A 22,446-nucleotide genomic window follows, 5' to 3' on the forward strand; every position below is an offset into this window, starting at 1 on the left:
GATAAGAAAAGCGAATAACAGGGTGAAGACAGACCAGTTACAGAAAGAGTGGAAACCGCTACAGCTTCATCAGCCAGCTAGAGAAACATCAGCACAGACAGCTACCTGAGGGACAGGATCAGTCATAAGGACATCTGGTCTCTCAGTACTTCCTGCCATTAACCCTACATCTCTGTAGCACAAAAGGGGACACCAGGTTTGAGGTACTCTGCGGCTCTTTCATCAATATGGTTTTCCTGAGCTATCCATGATGTAACACTGTGTTTCAGTTCCCTTTGCCTCCAGCCAGCACAGGGTTCCAGCTGCTGCTCAGGGCAATAATATTTTTCAAGGAGAGATCCCTAATCCTCTAGCTCTCTGCTTGCTTCATACCCCATTTTTACTGCTTCCCCTTCCCCTTTGTTTATTCCATTGTGACTCCTCCCTCACTTTTCAGTCTTGTGCACTGTGCAATGGCACACATCTAAACACTTCATAACAAAGCAAGTCCCAAGCACTGACTGGTTAATACAGATGCGTTAATAAGCAATAACAAGTTCAGATACTTTAACACTTAAGTTGCCTGACAGAAGGCTATGGGCAGTCCCAAAGAGAAGCTGTAGGATCCTACCTTGTTCCCTAGTCCCTCTGCCAGCTCCTGTGCCTTTTCAATACTTTCCAGAGCCTGTGAATGGAGAGCATGCATCATCAGTTCTCCGTCTGATATATCAAAACCAGACTTGTATGAAGGCCCAATGGGAAATATTAAAAGAAAGAGGTAAAGAGTAGAATCTGGAGAAACGAACATCACTGCATTTCTGGAGATCCAAGAGAACTGTCCCACAGATTTCCCGCCCTCCCAAAGGTTCATCCATAAGAAAAGCTTGGTTTCTGAAAGACCACAAAACAAAAGTATAAAAAAATTAATAAATCTGAGTGCTACATTCCTGTTCCAGTCACGTAGTGCAAAGTATGGGTATGATGTTGGCAGAGGCTGATGTTTCCAAACAAAGAGAATACAGATATATTTAAACTCAGTCACATATCCTCATTGGGGTTGGGATGATGCACGAGCAAAGCAAGCCTTTTTCCCATCATACCCTGCAGGCACAGTAATCGGTGGGCAACTCCAGTTTCACTTGTACAAGCAGGGAGGAAAGGGATCACCACCACCAACACACCACAGTCTTCCATTTCTTTCCTTGCTGTTCAGATATACACTTTGTCTTATTTACATATACACAGTGTGATGTAGGATTGTGCTACTATCCATCTTTTTCTATCTGAAGGGAGGTATTTAGCATAGCAGTTGTTACACCAAATGAGTCTCTACTTTCCCCTAGATGTCACAGTGTTCCTCATCATTCTGATCATGTCTCGGTTTTCCAGAACTGTTGAAATCTGCTTCAGATTTGACCAAGAGGAAGAAGAGGTCTCCCTTATGATGCAGTATTTTTCAGAAGGAACGTTATAAATTTCTACCCTATAATATGGCATTACTGCTATTCTAGGAGAAGAGGAACAGATGAGATAAAAGAATGCACTTTGAATGCAGAGGAGATGGCATTAGACCTGTGGTGGCTGCGATAGCCTAGGATAAGGACCTTGTAGAAGTGGGAAGCATGAACTGAAGGCCAGCAGGTAGAACATAACTGAGAGCTGGGCCTAGGAAGAGTGACCGTGCACTGGAAAACCCTGAAATTAATGACCGGGACTAAGAATCAAAGTGAAACATGTGGGGTGGAGAAAGAGATGCTGAGAAGTCCAGGGGACAGTTTGTCTTGGACAGGAATATGAGACTGCACAAGTTTGAGCAAGCAGGCTGTGACAGCAGCCTGGGAGGATCTGTGATAGCATTGACTATGTGCAAATGAAAGGAAACTGACTAACTGGCTGAGGAGACTGGGAAGATGAAGGAAGCTAGCACAAGATTAGGGAATCGGTGAGTGAAAAGTTAGCAAACTGCTTTGTTAGGCAACTGATATTGGGATGAGTAGTATGAGAAATGGAAACTGGGACTGGCAGGTTGAGGACAGGCCCGGGTGAGTATTCAGCGCTGTGGCATTTGAGGTGGTCACGTTTGGGGCAATGGGCATAAGGTCCCTTACCCACCAGGGCAGACTTCCCTCTAATGCCTGGAACTGAAAGTAAGATTCATCTATTAATTCTCTTCTGTGGGTTTTGGTGAGATTAGGACTGTGTGCAAAGCCCTCACCAAGCTCTCATACGTGCTTGTGAATCAGAGGGTGGCAATGGCTGGAAGTGGGATCAATGGATGGAAGGGTTTGATGAGCGCTCTGAATATTCTCTTATGTAGTGGCCTAGCTGCTGTGTCCTGTCCCATTCTTTTGAATACAAGACACAACGCCAAGAAATGATTACACTGAACAAAGTTTTTAACTGCACAGTTTCTTCTTCCATTGCAAATGTAGTGTTTACTTACTGAGATTGCACGGTGTATCTCATCCAGCTGATTCCCTGCAGTAGGCCACTCCCAAGCTCAAGGTGCTGTCGGAATCTCCGACAGACACATACTCAGTTTCCTAATATCTGGGACGCTTTGTTTGAGCTAAAATTCTCTGAGTCTTATATGAGTGATTAGTGAATCTTCACTGTATCTACACGCAAACCAGCATCCTGATGTGGCCTTGTGCAGGCATTCCAGGTTGTTCAGCACTACTAGTTCAAGGCTACCCTTTGAGCATCTCATTCTGCAGCCTCATAATGTTCCTGCAGCGCAATCTGCTACACGTACTGCAATCTGGATTTTAACACATACACTGCCTAAGCATTTTCAAAACAAGTAACGTTGCCCCCTTGTATTATGTTGACCAGTTGTCTATTCCCAAATGATTTTCTGTTCTCATTTCTCTGTTTCACATCACAGTTCATATACCTTCAAAGTCTCTCTAGGAATTTGATGCCATGTTTGTCTGAAAAGCACATGGTGGAGCCGTAGAGCTGTCTAAACATCATCACTATTACTACGAGCTTAGTCGTATAGCTAAAAAGTAGGCAGCAGAATCTATGGCGGAGCATAAGCCAATTACCTACAATGGCAGGAGTAGGCTTCCTTCCCTCAGTGCTGGTTTCTTCTCAGTGCAGTACTTAAAGTCATCAGGACTGACTAATGAGACAATTCTGTAAGTCAGCAGTCTGACTCAGAGTGGATGTTCGTACTGTTAGTAACCAATTTCTGGCTGAGGGGCCATTTGGAGAAACGTGACTGTACAAGCAACAGACCCTGTTGTACAAGCAAGGGGTACAGGTCTCTACCGCACTTTGATGGGTGTACAGTTCAGAAAAAGACTGTATGATTTAATCTTGCCTAACAAAATTCTGTAGAAACAAGTTGGTAACTGACCTTGTCCAGCTCCTTTTGCATCATCCAGCACTTAGTCACTCCTAGCAGCACCTGGACCAGGCCCAGGCGGTTTCCAATCTCTGTCATGATGCTCATGGAGGAATCATATCGAGGAAAGGCTGTCTGCAGAAGCAGGGAGGAAAACATGTGTTTTGCTATGGCCTGCTTTCCACACCCTGTTGCTATCCCCTCTGGCCTTCCTGGCAGGAAAGAGCTGTACCTGCACATCTCTGCGACTGCGATGGATATCTGCAAAGCACAGCAGACACAGCGCTTGCAGAGGCCGGTCACCATGCTGCAGTGCAATCTTCATGGACTCCTGAAAGGAATTGTCTATGGTCAGTAAAAGAGCTTATTCCTGGTTCAAAACAGCAGGGCTGGGACTGTGCACTCCAGCCACTGGAAAGTCAGCTCTAAAGAAATGGTACAATCTTTTTAAGGCAAGTAAAGTCATGTTCACATGTTCCCAACCAAGAGCCATGAATAGACCCAAACTGTTGAGGCCCCCTGGGCTACTAAAACCACAGCTCTAAGATGGGGAAGCACCACGAACATCTAGAATCAAGAGTGAATGCCAAGTATTCCTCCCAGTCCTGTAGGCAAGATCCCCTTGCAGAGACCTCTGCATCTGCCTGCGCCCTATACCTCACAGCAGTCCATAGCATCTGCCAAGCGCCCCAGCTTCCGATAGGCCACTGCCATGTGATACTGGCTCATTGCACGGTACTTCAAGCTCCAGCCCTTTCCATAATCATTCACCAGCTCAGCTGCTTTACATGGAAAGAATAAGGCTTTCTCGTAGTCCTGTAAGGCAGACAAGCAGATAGACAGTAGTTAGAGCAAATATAAAGCAAAAAGAAGTTAAGAGCTGGCAAATCACCCGCATCCTTAGTTCCTGCCTGTTTTTGCTCATATAAATCACTATTTGCCTGTGATAGCAGTAGAAATAGAGAATCCATGAGTTCTGGCTGCCAGCCCTGTGTGCAGACAGTACCTCCTCTGATGTGATCTTCTTTGAAGCTAAGTTTGATCTTTTAAACACACAGAATATTCACAGCTGCTTCTGCTGTGCTATGTAAATATTACACTAATCTTACTGTGAAGGAGGGCACTCAATGAGTGTCTTATAAAGAAGAGAGCTTACAATGCCTTCTCAGTACTTCACTTTCTATAGCAAAGAAATAAGTTGAAATTCACACCATTTCCAATGCTCTCCTGAATCCACGCGACAATCACCCTTCCGCCCCTTAGGTTACCCCACCTTTATCTGGGTGTAGAAGTTCCCGAGGCTGCAGCAGACTCGACACTCCAGCATCTTGTCATCATTGTTGTGTGCGTAGCGTAAAGCTTTCTCAAAGCATTCCAAAGCCTTCTGGAAAATGCTGAGGCCTAAGAAGGCATTGCCCATGCTGAGGCTCACCTGGCCATTCAGCTGCAGGCTCACAGTGGTACCCTGCATGTTCAGGCATGTCTTACAGTAAGAGATTGTTTTCTGGAATTCACAGAGTTTCTCATTGCTGCGAGCCAGGTTTAGGTAGCTCTCTGTAAGGTAATCTGGGTCTTCCAGCTCCCGTGCTGTGTCAATCTGTACCACTGCAAACTTTAAGTAGAAAAAAGAGCGTTTATAAAAGTGTGTCATTTATTTAAATACAGCTTAAGCATCCGTGCAGTAGCACCCTGTACTGGAGAAGTGGCTCGTCTCCGAGCAGGGCAGAGAGGTCCAGCAGCACAGACTGAGAAGCACAGTATATATATTAAGTGGTTATCTTGGTTTAAAAGGCCTATGAATGGTCTGAAGAAATCTTTCCCTCTCTCCACATCATCTCTGGGGCAAGGTAGATGAACTAGGCTGGCAATTAGTGGAAAAAAGCTAAATAGCCCTAAAGAGAAGCAGGTGAAGTAGGATACTGTTGACACAATGCAGCTCAGTTTAATTAAATCCACTTTCTCTGGAATGGATGAAATATTAAAGTACTCTGTTGATAAAAGAAAGTAAGCAAGCCGCTTCTTTCATCAATTTTTTTTTTTTACTCACAAATTGCAGTCTTGACAGTTTTTGTTCTATCACCTCCAGGATTCATTGTATACAGTTCTCTTAAGTGTTTTGAGGTCTGTTTCTTTTAGACTGCAAACTCTTCTGGGCAGTGACTGTTTCGTGGTGAACCAAGCAGACTGCTGGCTGAATTAATACCAGTAGCAAAGGTAAATATTTAGTCATTTTCTCAGTACGTGTTTTCGTTAGAGATTATGGGTTAGGTTTCTGGATAACAATCCCCAAGGCCACCAGTTATGTGCTTTTATTGTATAGTGGCAACAAATAATAATTTAAGCAACATTTTACATTCTTCACAAAATAAAATAAATAAATAAATACAGAAATTGCATGTGTTTGGGTGTATATGGTCTGTTTCCTTAGCACTTTAGGAAAACTGCTATATGGATCCACTAATGTGCATAGCTCGTGCTTCCCCACATTCCCTTACCTTTGTACAAGTTCTTCATTACTTCCTGATCACCACAGTGTCTTTCCTTGGCGTGAAGTAATTTTTCTCTCCAAAAGAAGTTAAGCACCTTAAATCCCATCGTTAAGTTCATGCGCTTAATTCTGACCCCTTGTCTCTGGTTATTTCCTCTTTCAGTGGTTTATTGCTGAAGTTCTCCTTCCTCTACCTTTGATCACTTTGATCAGTTTGACTGAAGCCATTTTTCCTTCCTAATACTGGGAAGAACTAAAATTCACCCACTCTGATCCCACTTTCTGTTCTCAGGCAACAAATTAAAGTTCAGGTATACTGAGCCCACTCCTTTGCCTGTTTGTTTTCCACAAAGGCCTCAGTATTTCCTTCAGGCAGCCACATCTTACCTTTTTTGCTTCCCTCTTCCCTAATCAGTCTGTTGTTTCTGCCACCACCTAATTCCACATCACTTACTAGAACTGTTTTTCTTCAAATGTTTTCCAAGTGTATTAATATCCCTCTTTTCTTCTTCATCCTAAAGTATTTGGTTTTAAATAGGGCTTTGACATGTGCATGGGTTTACTAGTAAGAATTGTTCCCCCCCCGCCTTTCTTCTATACAGAGCTACCAAAATCTTTTCAACGAGATGTGGGTACCCCGTTCACATTTTCTGCTAAATGCTGAATGATTACCGGTTTAGTAAGAGGCAACCAAAAACACCAGGACAAGAATATCAAGGCCCTTTAGCAAGACTCTATTTCAAGCTGGGATAGTTTCTTAAGACGGTTACAACATCCTCTTGTGTTGTCTTCCGGGTTCCTGAGTCACCCTCCCCAACACTGCCTGCTGCTCTCTGTATGTATCTTTCCAGATCCACGTATCAGCTTCTTTTTGTTCATTTAATCAAACAAGTTTATCCTCATGCTCTTGAAATGTAACTTCAGCTTCTTTTTACCACTCCTCCTTCAACCCCACATCCTTCTTTCTTCCATGCTGTCCTGACAACTGGGAGTCCCTCTCTGACCTCATCCATCACACCCTTCCTGGAACGTCGCTCACCTCTCCTCGCCAAAAAAGCAACCTCTTTCCCCCCTTAATGAGCCCCCTTGCAAATAAATAATTGTAGTAAAAAACAATGTAAGATCTGTGTTAGATATCAAACAGCAGTAGCAGTTGAACAACAAGATAACAGACATGTCTCCACAAGACTGCTGCTTATTCTACAGAATCCACTTGGACACCTCTTTTTACACTGACATACACACTGATAACAGGTTTACGTGGAGCAAAGGCCCTGTTTTCATACCTTTTCCTGAAGCCTGATAACATCATGTGCCTGTATGTGGGGAATAAATCAAGAAAGGTCCCCATGATTAACTGGAGAACATCAATAACATGGGAATCCTGAGGGACAAGACCAATGAAAAGCAGAATTCTGTGGATCTTGTGGGCTGGAGCTATTGGTCAGCACAGTGATTACAGCAGCCCACAATATGCACTCAAGAGCTGGTATGTTCTACTATATACAAAATGAAAGCCCCGATTTCACATTCTGATCTCCAGCCACTTTCCGTAGTGGGTGCGACACAATGGCATGCATTCATCTCCAGTTTGCCTTACCTTCAGCATATCTTTGTATCTGCCCATCTCTGCATGAGCAGTGATGAGGCAACCCAAAACCCGAAACCTGCCAGCAGGATCCGCAGACTTCTCCAAAACCCTCATCCAGACTCGCAGGGCCTTTTCGGTCTGATTAGACTGGTAAAGATGGAGTCCTTTCTCTATCTGTTGCTTTGTCTGGTCCTGACCCATCTCCCATGAATTAAAAAGCCTCATACACTAACATCTAAGGACAGCAAAAAGGAAGTGCACAGAAGAGAACACAACATAAAATGCCCTAATAGAGGAGGGCAGGTTGCGTGCTCAGCAGGCTTGGAGCCATAAAAGCCCAGCCATGTCAGGGGGCTGGAGCTGTGGTAGGCAGTGGCAAGAAGTGGTTGCTCAGCACTGAAGGCAGAATCCCAAATCCACCAGGCAAATGTCTTGCTTGCTAGGACTCCCTCAGCGCATTCGCCCGTCCAGTCCCATAAACAAAGAGGAAAAGCACAACAGGGAGAGAAAGAGAAAACTCTCAAGCGACAGGAGTGAAACTCAATCTGAGCAGCCAGTGCTGGTCTCCTCCCCATTGGCTACAGCTGCGCCTGCCAGTCTGGCTCACATGGCTCCCAGGAATGCTAGTCAGGCTTCCCAGCTCCCAAGGTCACGGCAAGCCAACTGCCCACCCCTGCCCGCCAGTATGCAGCTTATAAATACCTCAGGGAGAGACAATCAGCTGCAGTCACAGGGATGTCTCAGTTGTCTCTTTCCTCTCTCTCTGGCCATCCCCTTTTACAAGCACTGGTGCTGGTGGGCTAGCCTGGGAGGTAACAGCCTCAGCTAGCATAGTAGCTTTAGGTACAGTACATGCCTTTAAAAGTAAGGTATGAACTAGAAGGCTCCAGCATGTACACACATGCGGCATTATACTTGCAACAATGTGCCTGATACTTTGCTAGGCAGAAAATTCAGCCTCCCTTTTGAGGACCTCAGCTGGTAATACAGCCAGTTTCTGTGAACAAAGGTCAGCTGTCACAGATTTGCTGCAACTATGGCACTGATGTAATTTCAGGGACAAAAAGAAGCTAACCATCCTGAAAAACTGTTTATGACTGACGGCTGCTTAATGCCATTGGATACCTGTGACACTCCCAAGAGTTTTGAAGAGAAGTTGTCAAAGGCACTGCTAAAGTTCTGCATCCAAAACTTGCTGATCTTTCATGATGAATTACAATAAGGACCCAAAGCAACAGATTCATGCACTTTCTAATTGCGTAAGAGAATTGTTAAGCTCCATTAGAACACAGCTTTAACTCTGCTACACACCTCTGAAGGAGTACAAGTTAGACTGATTCCTCTAGGAACCATACCCCCATTAACGTCCTGCATTTTTAATGGACCTGGTCTTTGTTACCTATGTATTTACTCTGTCCTTTGTAAGAAGAGATACCAAACTTTAGGGCAGGGAACGCCTCAGGGAAGTCAAATGTTTTTTGTATACAGAAGTCCCAGACACCTATTTTGGGATCCTTCTACAGGGCAAAGAGAAAAGATGTCAATTCAGTTTTAACGTCTGACCCGCATACAGAAGTAGGCACGTCTCCAGCTGCCTCCCTGCTTCTATGTGAATTTGGTGGCAGTTCTTCCCCAGGCAAAGGTAAGTACCAACAGAATCATCTCACAGGCCACCAGTTGGACCATCCTGGCCTGTGTCATGGCTGCCTGAGGAAACACAAACCCAAGGGAGCTTTCCTGAGGTAATTATCCCTAACGAAAGCAGGACACAAAAGAGTAAGGAACCACAGTTACCCAGAGGCTTTACATCACAGTGGTCACGATCCTAAGAGATTCCATCCATACCTTTATCAAAATTTCCCTAGAAAAATATTTTTAAGAGCATTTTAAATGGTAGAAAAGTCAATCAGACTGATTGTCTTTTGGGAGCTTATATACTCTATGATATTTGTGTTATTTAATTTAGCATTGTTTTTCAGAGCAGTGATGTGCTAGGTGGTGTTTCAGCATAGACTCTGTGTACTCTCAAACGGAGGAAGTAGAAACTGGAAAAATCTACAGGTGGCTGAAGAAAAGTAACACTGAGGCACAGCTGGTTAATGTGCAAAAATCACTTCAGCAGCACTGTTAAAATTATTATCTAGGTACTTCATAGAGTTTTAGGGCTTCCATAAAAGTCTGATTCAGAATTGGAAAGTCTGTCCTCCCTGCAATAATTCTTGTATGCATCTCTGGAGGTAGATGGTGGGATGGGCACAAGATGCAGAAGACCAGTCTCCATGGAAAGCACTGATAATGGTGAGGCCATCAGATTTCTGGACTTGGAGAAGTTAAGAGGCCAGGGACAGTGACCGCTGGAGTCTGCTATGTAACAGAGTCAGGCCAGGACTCAAGAAGGGGGAAAACAAAACCCGTATCATTCTTTGCTGGAGAAGTCTACTTTGCAAAATTAACTTTCCACAAGTAACCTGCCTGTAAGTCAAACTCCTCCTGATGGATTTGGACCACTTCACTAAAGCACTGCTCCCCTCTGTTCACTCCTATATCCCAAGTCAGAAGAGGATGCCTTGCAGTCTGACAAAACTCAGGAGGGAAATGATCTCTCATGCATTTTGTTGATCACACTGGACTTCCTTGCTTTTGAGTTCTCCTACGAAACGGTGCTTAGTCTCTTCAGAATCAATTCCCAACTCACCTACTGAGATAAAAACTTACCCTAGTAAAATAAGGGCTAGATCCATCAAGTTCAAATTGGTCATTTAAAAAAAAGAAGAAAAAAAAAAAGAAACATACTCTGATATGAAACACACCACTTGGAGACCAAGGCAGCTGCCTAAATAAGAAGGGGTAAACGGGTAAAATCACCAAGACACTGACTAACTTGTGCTGCTTCAAGAAAGTAGCATCAGAGGGATCATCAGTCTGGGGCTCAAGACAGCTCTAGTTCATACAAGATTCAGGCATGGCTTCCACAGTAAATGACTCACAGTCTCTTCTCAGGAACTGCAAATTAGCCAGCAAGGCGCATGGAAACACCAAACTGGGGAATCTCACCTGTCATGCAGTGGAGCTATACATGCAGTGTAGCTAATCGCACAGTCACTTCTTCAGAGTGACCACACTGAGCTGCTTGTCCTCCGTATTGCTCTTCGTAACATATCCCCGGTGACTCCTTGCCATATGAAGACAGCAGAACACGGCTGGTAAAGTCAGGAAGATTGGAGACTGGAGTCAAAACAAGTAGTGAAAGGTGGAGGTGGATGTGAGGAAAAAAATTTCTCCTAAAACCATTCAACATCAGAACTTAATCTACAGGTTTGTGTATTTCCTATTGATGCTGACAAATAAAGCAATTCATGTGAAATGCTGATTATTTTCAGACATTAATACACTGGCTTTTATTTGTAAATTGTGCACTGACTGGTGGTAGCCTTTTAAGTTAAAGAAAAAAATCTTTAAAAAAAAGCCACCTACCCAGGGGGATCTAACATTAGTTCTGTAAGATACAACTGACAGCTTTGACTGCGTAAGATGAGGCTAGCCAACTTTTTGCACAAGTAGGAATCTTCCATCCTGCCTAAACAACGCCTTTTTCTGATTCAATTGTTTCTCTCCATCCTTCATCTCAGACATATCTGAACTGAAATCTCTCCAGCCTCCCTTCTCAACAGCTGCAAATTAACTGCGGGGATCCCAGCATACTCTGCAACAGGTGGCTCAGTGCCTTGCTTCGGAATTGGTGCACTGCAGGGAAAGGAATGCAGCACTGAATCCTGATGCTTGCAAGTGCTCTCAGGTTTACAATCATGTAGGAAGTAATGGGGTGAAACAGAGTATGCCAGATAACAGGGGAGAAGGACACGGAGGAGAAACATAGCTGCCGCAAAAATGCTTGCAGTTTCTGAGATGCAAGATAGCAGAAGGAAAGAGTAACATCACTAAATTTTAGGAGCTTTCAGAAACATGGCAAAGTCACAGCTGTTGTGGTACATTCCTTCTGAGAGAGGCAATATTAATGTCAAACTTGTGGCAAGTTTCTAAACAAATTATACAATGTAACTTAGTTCTAAAAGCAAAGCAGGTAACTTTCGTTTATCACAAAACCTGAGCTAGTAAGTAATCCCAACCCATTTGGGGTTTTCCTGTGTAGTATTCCCGGGACTAGGAGCACTGGGGACTGCAGATACCTTCACGTTACAGAACCAGGATAGGTTCAGCAAGCTTGGCCATGTTCCTGGAAGGGGTGAGGAGGCAGTGCCAGGTATGGGGCTCGTAGGAGCAGTATGAGCTGGTGCCTATCTAATCCCACACACCACCACGCACACGTGCTATTCCTATACAGCTGAAGTCTGGTGTTATGCCAAAGTTATTTAGCCCTTGGAACACCATGAAGCACAGGGCACAGACAGGCAAGTGGCTACGCAGCACCAATTCTGTGAGGCTCGATACGCCTACACCTCACTCCCCAGTGTATCACATATTTGCATTATGCAACATTCTCAGCTTTTCTTCATCCAATGTATAAAAAGGACTTGACTACCAAGTGATACAAAATGGAGCCTAAACAACCAAAACAACTTTTTCCATTTCTACTCAAAGCAGCTCATCTACACAGAGGTAAAAATCCCCACTCTCTCCTCATATTCCCACACTTGGACCCAAAATGAACCTCAAGTTTAAGACACAAATACAACACACAAAGACTCTTCTCAAACAGTTTAATAGCAAATAAACAAAGGAAGGTACCACACTTGGCATATACAAAATGACTTGTTGTTGGTGTGTCTGTGCAATTAAAACAGCTTTAAGTTGCCCTTTGGGACAAAAAGAAAAAACACACACACACAAAAGGAAGAAAACTCCTTTAACACATACTCGCTCGTTCCAAACTTGTAACAAATCTTTTCATTTTTAAATCCACTACACAAACTCTGCGATCAGATAAGCAACATGTGCTCCTCTGCTTTTTAAACCATTAAAGTAAAATCGTAATTCTCTACAGAGTACAACACAATTTCACACAAAAAGACATTTTGTTTTGCAAATCAAAACAAGAAAAAAAAAAAAAGGAACAGCTCAAACAAGGTAAAGAAAAGCATTTCTACGACTGAACCACAACTTTGAGTTGATTAAATCCCATTACTGCAGAACAGACTCTACATTTGGTCATAGTGGCAATTTGTTTTCTCGTCACATTGTGAATCACTTTACATTGTTTTCTAGTAGAAAAGGCAAAAAACTGTACAAAACCCCTAGTGTTAAATACAATGTTTGTACCAATAAAAAAGCCCACAGGTTTGTCTCCAAAATGTAAATTTTCTTTTTAAATTATTCACAAAAAGCAGCCAAAAATCAGAAAGGCAGCTGCTGCTCCACTGTCTCAAATCCATTAAAACCACCACAGAACAATTAAAACAACCAAAAGAAGAAAAGGAAAGAAGAAAGGAAAGAAACATCCAACATTTGGCATTTTGGTTTTCTTCAGATATTTTTCCACAGGTTTCCCCAAAGTTCCTTATGGAACCAAACGCGCATGTACAGAAACGTATTGGCAGTTTCTCAATACACTGCAGGGTACCAGTGCCCCCCACCAACACAGAGCCCTGTGCATTCAGACTGTGGGACTAACAGCAGCCAGCCCACAACCCTACCTCCCAAAGAAACAAGGCTCTACCCTTTTTTTCATCCAGCCTCACGCTTCACTCCCAGGTATATGTACCATATCCAAACGTGTTCTGTCTTGCAGGCAGATTAAAGACTGTCTATGCAAGTCTAGTCAATATCTGTTGAGATTATAGTATCCTCAGCCAACTGAAGAGTAGGAGAGAAAAAAAATAATCCTTTTGCATCTTTGTATCATTCCAAACACTGGACGAAAGTAAGACTTCAATCAAACACGATTTGTTTTCCCAGTGAAACTCCTTCTCCTGGGATTTCATTTCACTTTATTTTCTACTATTACGATACCTACACGAGCTTACTTCTCCTTCTGACTGAAACTTCATCACAGCACACACTATTCAGGTGCCTTCATCTAGAAGCTACATCCCAGTTTCTACCTGTGCAGATGGTACGTAGGGTAGGGGGGAGCCTGCTACCCAGAAAGCAGTAACCTGTTCTAGTCCATGCTGCAAGCCAGAAAAACTGCTTAGCTCATTACCCAATTAAAAACTAAACAAAAACTAAAAAATCTCCGTAGAGATTCCCCAGCTAAGGCCCTTGAGAAGAGAGCTGGGGATGGTACCCTGTTCAGGTAACAGCTTCAGAGGCTGTTGTATTGTGCTTGTCACTTGGGAAAAGAGCCAGCAGTTGCAGGACCAGGTTTACAGATGCTTTTTCTGGGGTATTTCAAACACTTTACTTCAAGAGCTAACCTAAATCCTTCCAGGATCCTGCCACCAAGGTTTGACTAATAGTATTAAACAAGGGCTGGACTTCACAAGTATGTGCCCTGAATTATAGAAAATGCTCATAAAGAGTGCTTCAAAGCAGCCCTAGCTTCAGATAAATTTGGGAACAGAAATACCATGAAGCTCCCCCACCTTCCTGCTGCCCAGCTATCCCCTTCCACCAAAGGAAGGTGGAATCCCCTTCCACTACAGGAACAGTGCAACCAAGTCCCTGGGAGCCTCTGACAGCACTGGAGATGGAAAAAGGTCCAGGTGCTCTGTCAGACAGACAGTCTAAGTGCACAGGTAGATGCCCTCAGGTGGCTTCCGATCAGATATTTGTCATACCAAAAAAAAACAATTTAAAGGATACCTTTGAAACCCATTAAATTCCTCAGTTTTTGCACAAACTATAGAAAACAGAGAGGTGAAGGTGATATATACGAGGGTGTGAAGAAAACAGCAGGAAACATGCAAAACATTTCTGGGCACGATCTTAGTTTGAAAGATTAAAACAATCATCACATTTTGCTGAGGAGATTGTAGTTACAAAAAAACCAAGCATGCTGGAGCTTAACAAAATACAACATCAACTTTGATCAAATTTTCACTGCAGACTGATAATCACACAGGGGAGCAGGGGAAAAAAACAATAATAATAATAATAATAATTAAAAAAAAAATCAATAAATGCCAGAGCAAAAATGTAGCTACAATCAGACGAAAATGTAGTTCAAGTGTTTTCTGCTGATGCCACTCAAGTCACAAGTTTGAACTCAAAAACACATGCTGTCTCCTCAAGCATAGAAACCAGATCAGCAAAATGTGACTAGGAAGTCTCCTGAAAGATTGAGTCACACCATATAATTGACTTTTTCTTCAAAACTGTGTTTTTAAAACTGAGCACACAGAAAAAACTAAGCCTAGAAAGTGATTGGCTGTATGTTCACAGAAATACAATACTCCACAAGGTATGCTAGCAAGGCTGCTCTGAAGACAATTACAAAGAATCAGATTCACAAAATCAAGTGGTTATCTTACGAAGGTCTAGAAAAATAGAAATTCTTTTATATTCAAATGCAAGTTTAAATATTCCCCTTCAGCAGTCTTTCTAGCAAAACCAATTTGGCAGCACAAAAAAAAAAAAAAAAAAAGAAAGAAACAAACATAATAAAAATACACATCAGCATCAAAGGTCAACACAAGGTCAAAGGTGAGAGTTCAAGCATCAGAGAAGCTGAAGAGACAAGGATTTGGACGATGTACTTGAACGCCACATCGACATGCTTTAGGCACAACGATGAACAAACGGCAGGAATCTAGAAAAAAAACAAACCAGAAAGAGGGAGACCCACTGAGTTACACAGAGCAGTACATCCAAACACGGAGAGAGAGAACAAGAATGGGCACTGTACAATGAGATCTCCTGGGGGAGGGAGTTGACAGGGAAGGGCAGCACATGCCAACGATGGACAAGTAAAAGTCGAAGTACATGAAGGACACCAAGTAAACATCAAACTGCCAGAAACCAAATGGAAGCAGAGGCCTGGATTTCCCTCTTAACACCCAGTCTGCGGAGCATTCCACAGCCTAGTGACACATCGGTTAGCATGCACTCCTACACCTTGCCCCGAGCCCAGTGTCTCCACTAGCTCTGTTTAGAAGAAATGAGCAAGCTCCCTCCCCAGGAGACCGACTCCAAAAAACATGACTCCAGGGCTAACATCTGCCCACAGAGACTGAGACCGTAAGAGACAAGACAGAGGACACAAGGGATTCACAGGTGGTTTGACGGCTGAGACTTTTCTTGCATCCTAACATGGTAAGTTCTTGGGCAGTGGAAGCCCAGGAAATCCATGTTCTTTCCTTCAGCTACAGTCCCTTCTCATTCCCTAGGAGCCCATGAAACTGGGGTTGGGTGATTTGGAATGGGGGGGAGGCAAATAAAATTATACAAGACAAAACCTCCATGCATCAGAGAAGAATTCCTCAAGACTTAACTGCCAGTTAAGACTTGTCCTAACTGAGCACTTTTCATACCATTAGACCTGCACAGGGATTTTCCATTCCAACCTTTTATATAAACAGCCCCCAGCTCCCTGACTTTGTGAGGAGGGCATTCTGGGCTCTGAGAAGCTCTACAGTCACTGTTGCCAGATTGATGAATAGATAAAATGTGTTTCCTGAAGCTTTCTTTAAAAGTTTATAAATACAATAATTCCTGTATTGAATGGTATCAGTACCTTTGTTTCCTCCCCTCAGCTTGTGAGCTGCAAGAGACAAGGAACATTTTGGGAAGAATGCAGGCGGTAGGGGAGAGGAGGCAAGTTTTTTCTTTTTTCTTCCTCCCTTCCTGCCCCTGCTCAACTCCCCTATTTGTGGCCTTATTCCTCAGCACATCTAGTCTCTAACCAGTAGCTTTGAGACCAGAGCCAGGTGAGATTTGTCTATCATCTTATAGCATTTATAGCAAGACTGAGAACAGCAGTGTGCATTCTAGTTCCAAAGCAACAAGAAGCATGTTGTCAACTAAACTTGCAACACTCCACTCGCTAGAATTGACATTAATTTGCTCTTCGTACTTTCCAATTCAGGGAAAGGATTTAGTATGGAGTTTAAACCAACTTCAGCAAACGGAGTACAACGTGACTCTTGCAGTTATTTCTATAGTTCTAGAAATACTCTAGATAGTCTGCAGATAGCTGTAAGGTTTCAGTCCTAAACCAGAAAGGCAAATTCATTACAAACTGAGGCAAGAGAAGCAACAAGAGGCATGAAATCAAGTGACATCTAAGCATGCATTATAGAAATTATTTGTGTGATTTATGTGTGTGTGGGGCTTTGATAAATATTTTTCAAATAAATCAGCAATTTTGAGGGGAAAGATTTAAGTTTCATAAAAGCCCCGAGGAAGGACTGGCCTACAAGAGCAGAGCCGTGAGATGCTGGACATGAACTAAATAACTAAAGTTACTCCAGTCTGTCCTTGTTTTGTTCTCATAACTGTGGTAATTCTGCCTTCTGTGTTTTATATTTTGTGGTAGGTATGCTCAGGAATATATCACATCCTTATGTTTAAATGTTTGCAATGAGAAGCTCTCAAAGCGTTTTACATGTTCATAGCTGCACCCTTCATTTACAATTTGCTTTATCTAAGTTGCTTTTAGATATTTCCACATGAAACAGGAAACTCTTCTTCCCTAAATCCCAACTACTAACAAGAAGAAACACTTCAGTTAATTCTATTGTGCAAGCAGTATCTATCATGCTACGTGACCTTCAGTGGTCAGATAAAAAGCTTCTTCCTTACAGATGTTTTTGTCAGTGAGAAATTTTCTGAGGCACCTACTTTCCAGATAGTAGCACCCACAGATGGTAAACCACCTCGCCATTAAAACAGAAAGGAAAAATTCACCATCGTTATCTCAGGTACTTTTGAAAAACTCCAATCCTCATTCTGGTTAGAATTAAAATTTAATCACTATATATCAAAGGCATTTTCTAATAATGCAAGCCTTGCATTACTGGAAGAAAAAAACTGAACTACAAAGATATATCCTATTTTGGACTCTGATTATTTAGAGGACCAGAGAATCTATGAGTATGTTTACTGCAGTACTTGATACTAAGTAGCATCAGACTAAGACTTCAATTGTTCATAATACTTTCATCTTATTATGGCATATCTAGTAAACTCAAATGTCTTCTGAGCAAAAAAATATCTATGAAGCAGACCATTTCCATCTTGTTTCTAAAGATATGTAAGTATTTCCCAGTGGCACATGTAATATGTAATATGGAATACATTTAATCGGAGGTCCTACTAGCTTTTGTTATAGAAAATACAGATTCTTTGGTTTATGAGAATACAGAATACCTTGCCCATGTGGCTAACTAAGCCAATCCTCCTGCAGTTTATTTGGACTCACCCTACTCTTATCTGACTGTCCAGGAAATAAACCATTTGACACTGATTTGATCTGCACTTGAATGACAGCATGATAGGAATTAAAATAAAATTTTAAAGCCTCAAGTCCCCCAAATCCCAAACTTGCCTGCCGATGAGTGAGGAAGAAAACTGACTTTAGACTGGAAGGCAAGAACCACTGAAATCTCCAGTCAGGGGCAGCCACCAGACAGACACAGAAATGCTAACTTTATCTGATCGGTTCTGTTATCAGAAAAAAATCTGCCCAAGTCACAAACTTGATACATTTATTAACTTTGGCAACATACATTGACACACCATGAAAGGGAAATCTGAAACAAACACAGAAAAGGGCAACATCTTCAGCTGGTGAAATTTGATGCAGCTCTACTGAAGGGAGCAGAACTGCATTGATTCAAACCATCTGAGGATCACATCTTTTAAAATTTAACCTGCATAGATTTCTTTCTTTTTGGCAATACTTACAGTTACGCCAGTAAGGCACAAGAGCTAGCCCAAGTTAGGTGTCTTAAGGTGATTACCTCTGGAGTCACTGATCAAACTAAGCAACAGTGTAAACTGGTGAATCTCCTAAAGTCAATAGGAGTTGCACCTATTTGCAACAACACCAAGCTTGATCCATAAGTATTGAGTACGCACTATAGGATGCAGAAGCTAAGATATCTAATTTTGGGCAACTGAAATGACTAGTAACGAGGCCAGAGCATCAGGTTAAAAGAAAAACAGGACAAAGGTCTCAAGATAGTACAGTGGGGTAGGATGCAAAGGAGGTAAGAGTGACTGTAGAGACCCCAGAGCACAGTGCTCTCCTCCACTGGTTCACAGCATTCGTCTTCCCCATTTAGCAGTTGCTGGGCTGCAAACAGGCCACTGAAAATCAGTAGTTTCAATCATGCACATCATTATGTATGTAAAACAATCACATTCAGGATTCTACAAAACCCTGGCCTTTTTTTCCAGTGAAATAATTTAGGTAATAAATATTCTCCACCCTGGAGCGGTATAAAACTTCTATAAAAATAGAAACAACATTCTTGGTTACAGCAGGTTGCACTTGGAGCAGTTGCTCCCAACTATGTTTTTTTTTGTTTGTTTGTTTTTTTTCTTTTTTTTTTTTAAAAGTATATTATTTATTAAAAAAAAAAATATCCCGTCATCACCCTGGAGGCCTTCACACTCCAACACTCTCTTCTCAGAAAACCAGGGCACATCTTTCCGTGCAGAATTCAAGTGTACATGGTTCACTTAAGTGTATGTTTATGTTTCTAGAGAGATTCAAATAATTAACATAGAAGGGTACCACATGCCAGCGTAACTGGGAAATTTGGCAGTCTGGCCTTTGAACCTTTGCCACCACAAAATGATTTGAGTAATACCGACAGATTTACCTGCTTGCCATCAATATAGACAGACCAGCATTAACTAACTGATTTTCAATTTAAGAATGGAAAGGGCTTTTCTTGGATGCTACAGATCAGGCCTTGTATTTCTGAGGTTTGAGATCCCAGGGGACCCAGTCCCTGGGAACGCCTGACATTCCTAACTGACCACCAACACACAGGTGCAGATTCTGAAGGCGATCTCAGGTTTGATGGGTTTCGCGCTCCTCCTGTGGGAGCAGAACAGAAAGTCCCAACTCTGCGTCTGACCCACACACTCACTATTTAGCAGCTGGCTCCCAAATTGCAGTGTTAGCTGATGCCCTGGGAAACAGCATGATGAACCAGGAACACAAAGAAAACAAGGAAAAGGAGAAAATATGAGGTAAATGGAACTTCTGTTAAAGATGCACAGAAATTGTAAACTCCCTCTTGTGACAGAGGTGAATTTTGATGGTTATAAAATGGGACTCTTACTACGATTTCTTAAAACAACTCAGGCCAGAGTGTCAAAAGTCCTTTGAGCCCCCTAAAACCAGCGTGTAACAAAGGCCCTTAACAACCCATTAGCAATTTCACAAGTGTGCAGAAAAAGTGTATGTTTGTTGAAGGAATGTGTTCAATTTTCCTTCAGTATAGAAGATAACAGCTAGTACCAAAAGGCAGAATAAGACTGAATAGCTTGATGCTCTGCTCTGGTTCCACAGCTCGTGTGTTAGCCTATTTTGCACTGGTACACACCACCTTAAAGGAAAACTGCAGCATAAAGAAACACCACACTAATTGGTTTTTTTTGGTTGTGTTTTTGTTTTGGTTTTTTTTTGTTTGTTTGTTTGTTTTTAAAAACAACCAGGAAGTTATCTTTGTAACAGTTAAGACTGAGAAATCAAACCCTATGAGAACATGTATGAAACAGGAGCCTCAAGAGCCGTGTTCAGGTAACTCTGGGCTTTCCATCCCAATTTAACAGTCATTTTAATAGAGAAACAAACAGCACTTACATTATGCTTATCAGAATGAATTCAAAGTAATACTCTGTAAAAAGAACATTATTCCACAGAAATGGGGAATGTGATGAACTGTTAAGAAGAAAAATTGTCAAAATAATTCTGCAGGTTACCAGGGATCAAAAATTTCTTGTTTCCAGCCCCAGATGTATTCATCCAGACTAAGCTGTCTGTCTCTATACATTTCTACAAAACCTAGTAAAGTACATCACGTAAGTTTTCTTAAATATGGAGAAATTCACTGCATCTCGTTAATATTCAACTGTAAATGGACAGTAACATTTTTCTGAGCAGGAACATTATCTAACAATTTTATAAAGTGCTGTGTACATTCACAATGCTATATAAACGCTACTTTATATACAGAAAAAAAAAAATCACTGCAGTTTTCCTTTGGCTTGTTAATGTATTCACCCTTATACTCTTGTCTCCTGCTTTAGAGATGATTTACTAAATCCCCACCATGGCATACAGTTAAGGAAATTTCAGAGTGGATGGGGCATGACAAAGGCTACATGGAGTCAGTTCTTTGCTCACCCAGACTTGGATGGGCTCAGTTCTCCTTCCATCTCTGTTTTCATCAGCTGTTCTGTGTTATTTCTGCTTTCCCTTCTCCTATCCCCCATGGTGGTGTGGTGTCAGTTCTGCTTCCCCTTCTCCTCTCTACCCCAAGGCAGTGTGGTGTCAGCTGCTGCTGCTCCCCCTTTAACCTTCCCTTCCCACCCCCAAGGAGCTGGCATTGGTCCTTCTCAACACACACTGGTTACAAACACAGCAAACTTCAAATAAGGGAGAAAAAAAAAAACAGAACGAAAAACCTCAGCGATATGGCACCTAAACTCCAAAGTAAAACACTGGAAACAAAAGCACAAACTTGTCCTCCATTCGAAGTGGGATTCTCAGCAGAAGCTGCAGCCGAGTCTTCAGGGGAAGATGTGCCAGACAGAAGGCATAGGTCAGCTTCCAGGACTGTAAAAACACAGCCTTAGGGCTTCGAATCACTAAGTGCGCTCCTCTCCAACTTACCAGAAGATCCTTCTCACTCCAGTCCCGGAGGGGAGGGGCGCTCAGTATGGCTTGCTGTCATTCTTAGAGCGCTTGAGCTGTACTTTCAGACGCTTCATGCCAATCTGAAAGCCGTTCATTGACTGAATGGCAGCCTGTGCAGAGACAGGATTGTCATAACTTACAAAACCTGAAGAAAAGAAAATACGTAATTACACCATGCCAAAGCTGTCCAGAACACCTACTCGCAACTGGAAATGCAGGTACTCACAAGGTAAGACAGGCTTGCATGAAATGCCATTTTCAGAAGCTCACAACTGACTTTTCACAAAAACTTCTTACCAAGGGCTCTCAGACAAAGCATTGCTTTCTGATGTATGAAACTTTGGCCAAAAGACATACAAAGCTCAGAAAATTAAAATAACGTTTTCTAGTCTTCCAACAAAAACGAGTACTGCCGTTTGCTTTATAGGAACTCATATCTGGGAGAAAACCAAACCTGGAAAATGTATGAAAGCTCATTAAAGATAAAAGACTGAAATTGCCCTCTTGGCAATATGAGAGTAGATTTGCTTCCAGTGAAGTAGCTGTCAAGGCAGTGTAGAACTTGTACCGCTATTATGTTTAGGTTTCTCTCAGATGAAAAGAAGTTATATATCATCTCAGGCAAACAGTATCCTCAAAATAAACTTCTCCAGGGTTTTGAAAGAACGCATTTTAAATAATTCCAGTCAATGGCTAGCATCACTACCTGGGGAGATCATTCTATACACAGGTGTTACAGCCTGAAGCTTAGCATACTTTTGTGTTCTCATGAAGCATCAGATTGTCCACATCTTTTGGCTCAAATACTAAAAAATACATGCTATTATGTAGGGACAAAGCTATCAAAATCATAGAGAAAGGCTCACCTCTCCTATTCCATCACAAGAAATCTCCATCTATCACAATAGTCATGAGAGCTTACAGCACTACAAAAATGCTACAAGTGCTTGCACTGGGGTTTCAAAGTGAGGAAATTAAAACCGTGAATCTTTCAGTCCACACACACAGCCTCCTACTACACAAGCTAAGGAAGAATATGTTCTTTGCTCTTCTGTCATCAGACTTTAGCAGTTAACGAAAAATAATCTGTTTGGATAGTAACAGTAGCATGACAGGTTGATTTACAGTTTTAGGATACACTTCCACCCTCATATGCCTCCCATCTAAATACACAACAAGCAGAACACAATTAGGACAAAAGATGTTTACTACCGAAGTTAGGTAGTAAATAACAACTGAAATGGTTTTACTATTACAAAGTT

The 22,446-nt window shown here is 42.2% G+C and overlaps 2 protein-coding genes across 18 annotated transcripts in view; both read right to left on the reverse strand.

Moving 5' to 3' along the window:
- Positions 1-6: 6 nt before the first annotated feature.
- On the reverse strand, positions 7-7,330 carry RAPSN (receptor associated protein of the synapse). Its single transcript, XM_037394153.1, has 5 exons — positions 4,605-7,330; positions 3,989-4,147; positions 3,564-3,662; positions 3,344-3,466; positions 7-664 (listed from the first exon to the last, which is right to left on the reverse strand). The coding sequence occupies exons 1-5, from the start codon at positions 4,980-4,982 to the stop codon at positions 554-556; spliced, it is 870 nt and encodes a 289-aa protein (XP_037250050.1). The 5' UTR covers positions 4,983-7,330; the 3' UTR covers positions 7-553.
- Positions 4,861-22,446, reverse strand: part of CELF1 (CUGBP Elav-like family member 1) — a 69,322-nt gene continuing 51,736 nt past the window's right edge. For 14 of the 17 annotated variants that reach the window (XM_037394139.1, XM_037394137.1, XM_037394134.1 and 11 more), the window contains one exon: positions 12,114-21,329. In XM_037394139.1, the coding sequence (XP_037250036.1) occupies positions 21,202-21,329 (128 nt within the window). In that variant the 3' untranslated portion in view covers positions 12,114-21,201. Of the gene's footprint in view, positions 4,944-10,464; positions 10,636-12,113; positions 21,330-22,446 lie in introns of those variants that run through there. The other 3 variants (XM_037394141.1, XM_037394136.1, XR_005105236.1) reach the window with 2 other exon arrangements.

The sequence above is a fragment of the Falco rusticolus genome, chromosome 7 (genome assembly GCF_015220075.1).
Source record: "Falco rusticolus isolate bFalRus1 chromosome 7, bFalRus1.pri, whole genome shotgun sequence".
Taxonomy (NCBI): Eukaryota; Metazoa; Chordata; class Aves; order Falconiformes; family Falconidae; genus Falco; species Falco rusticolus.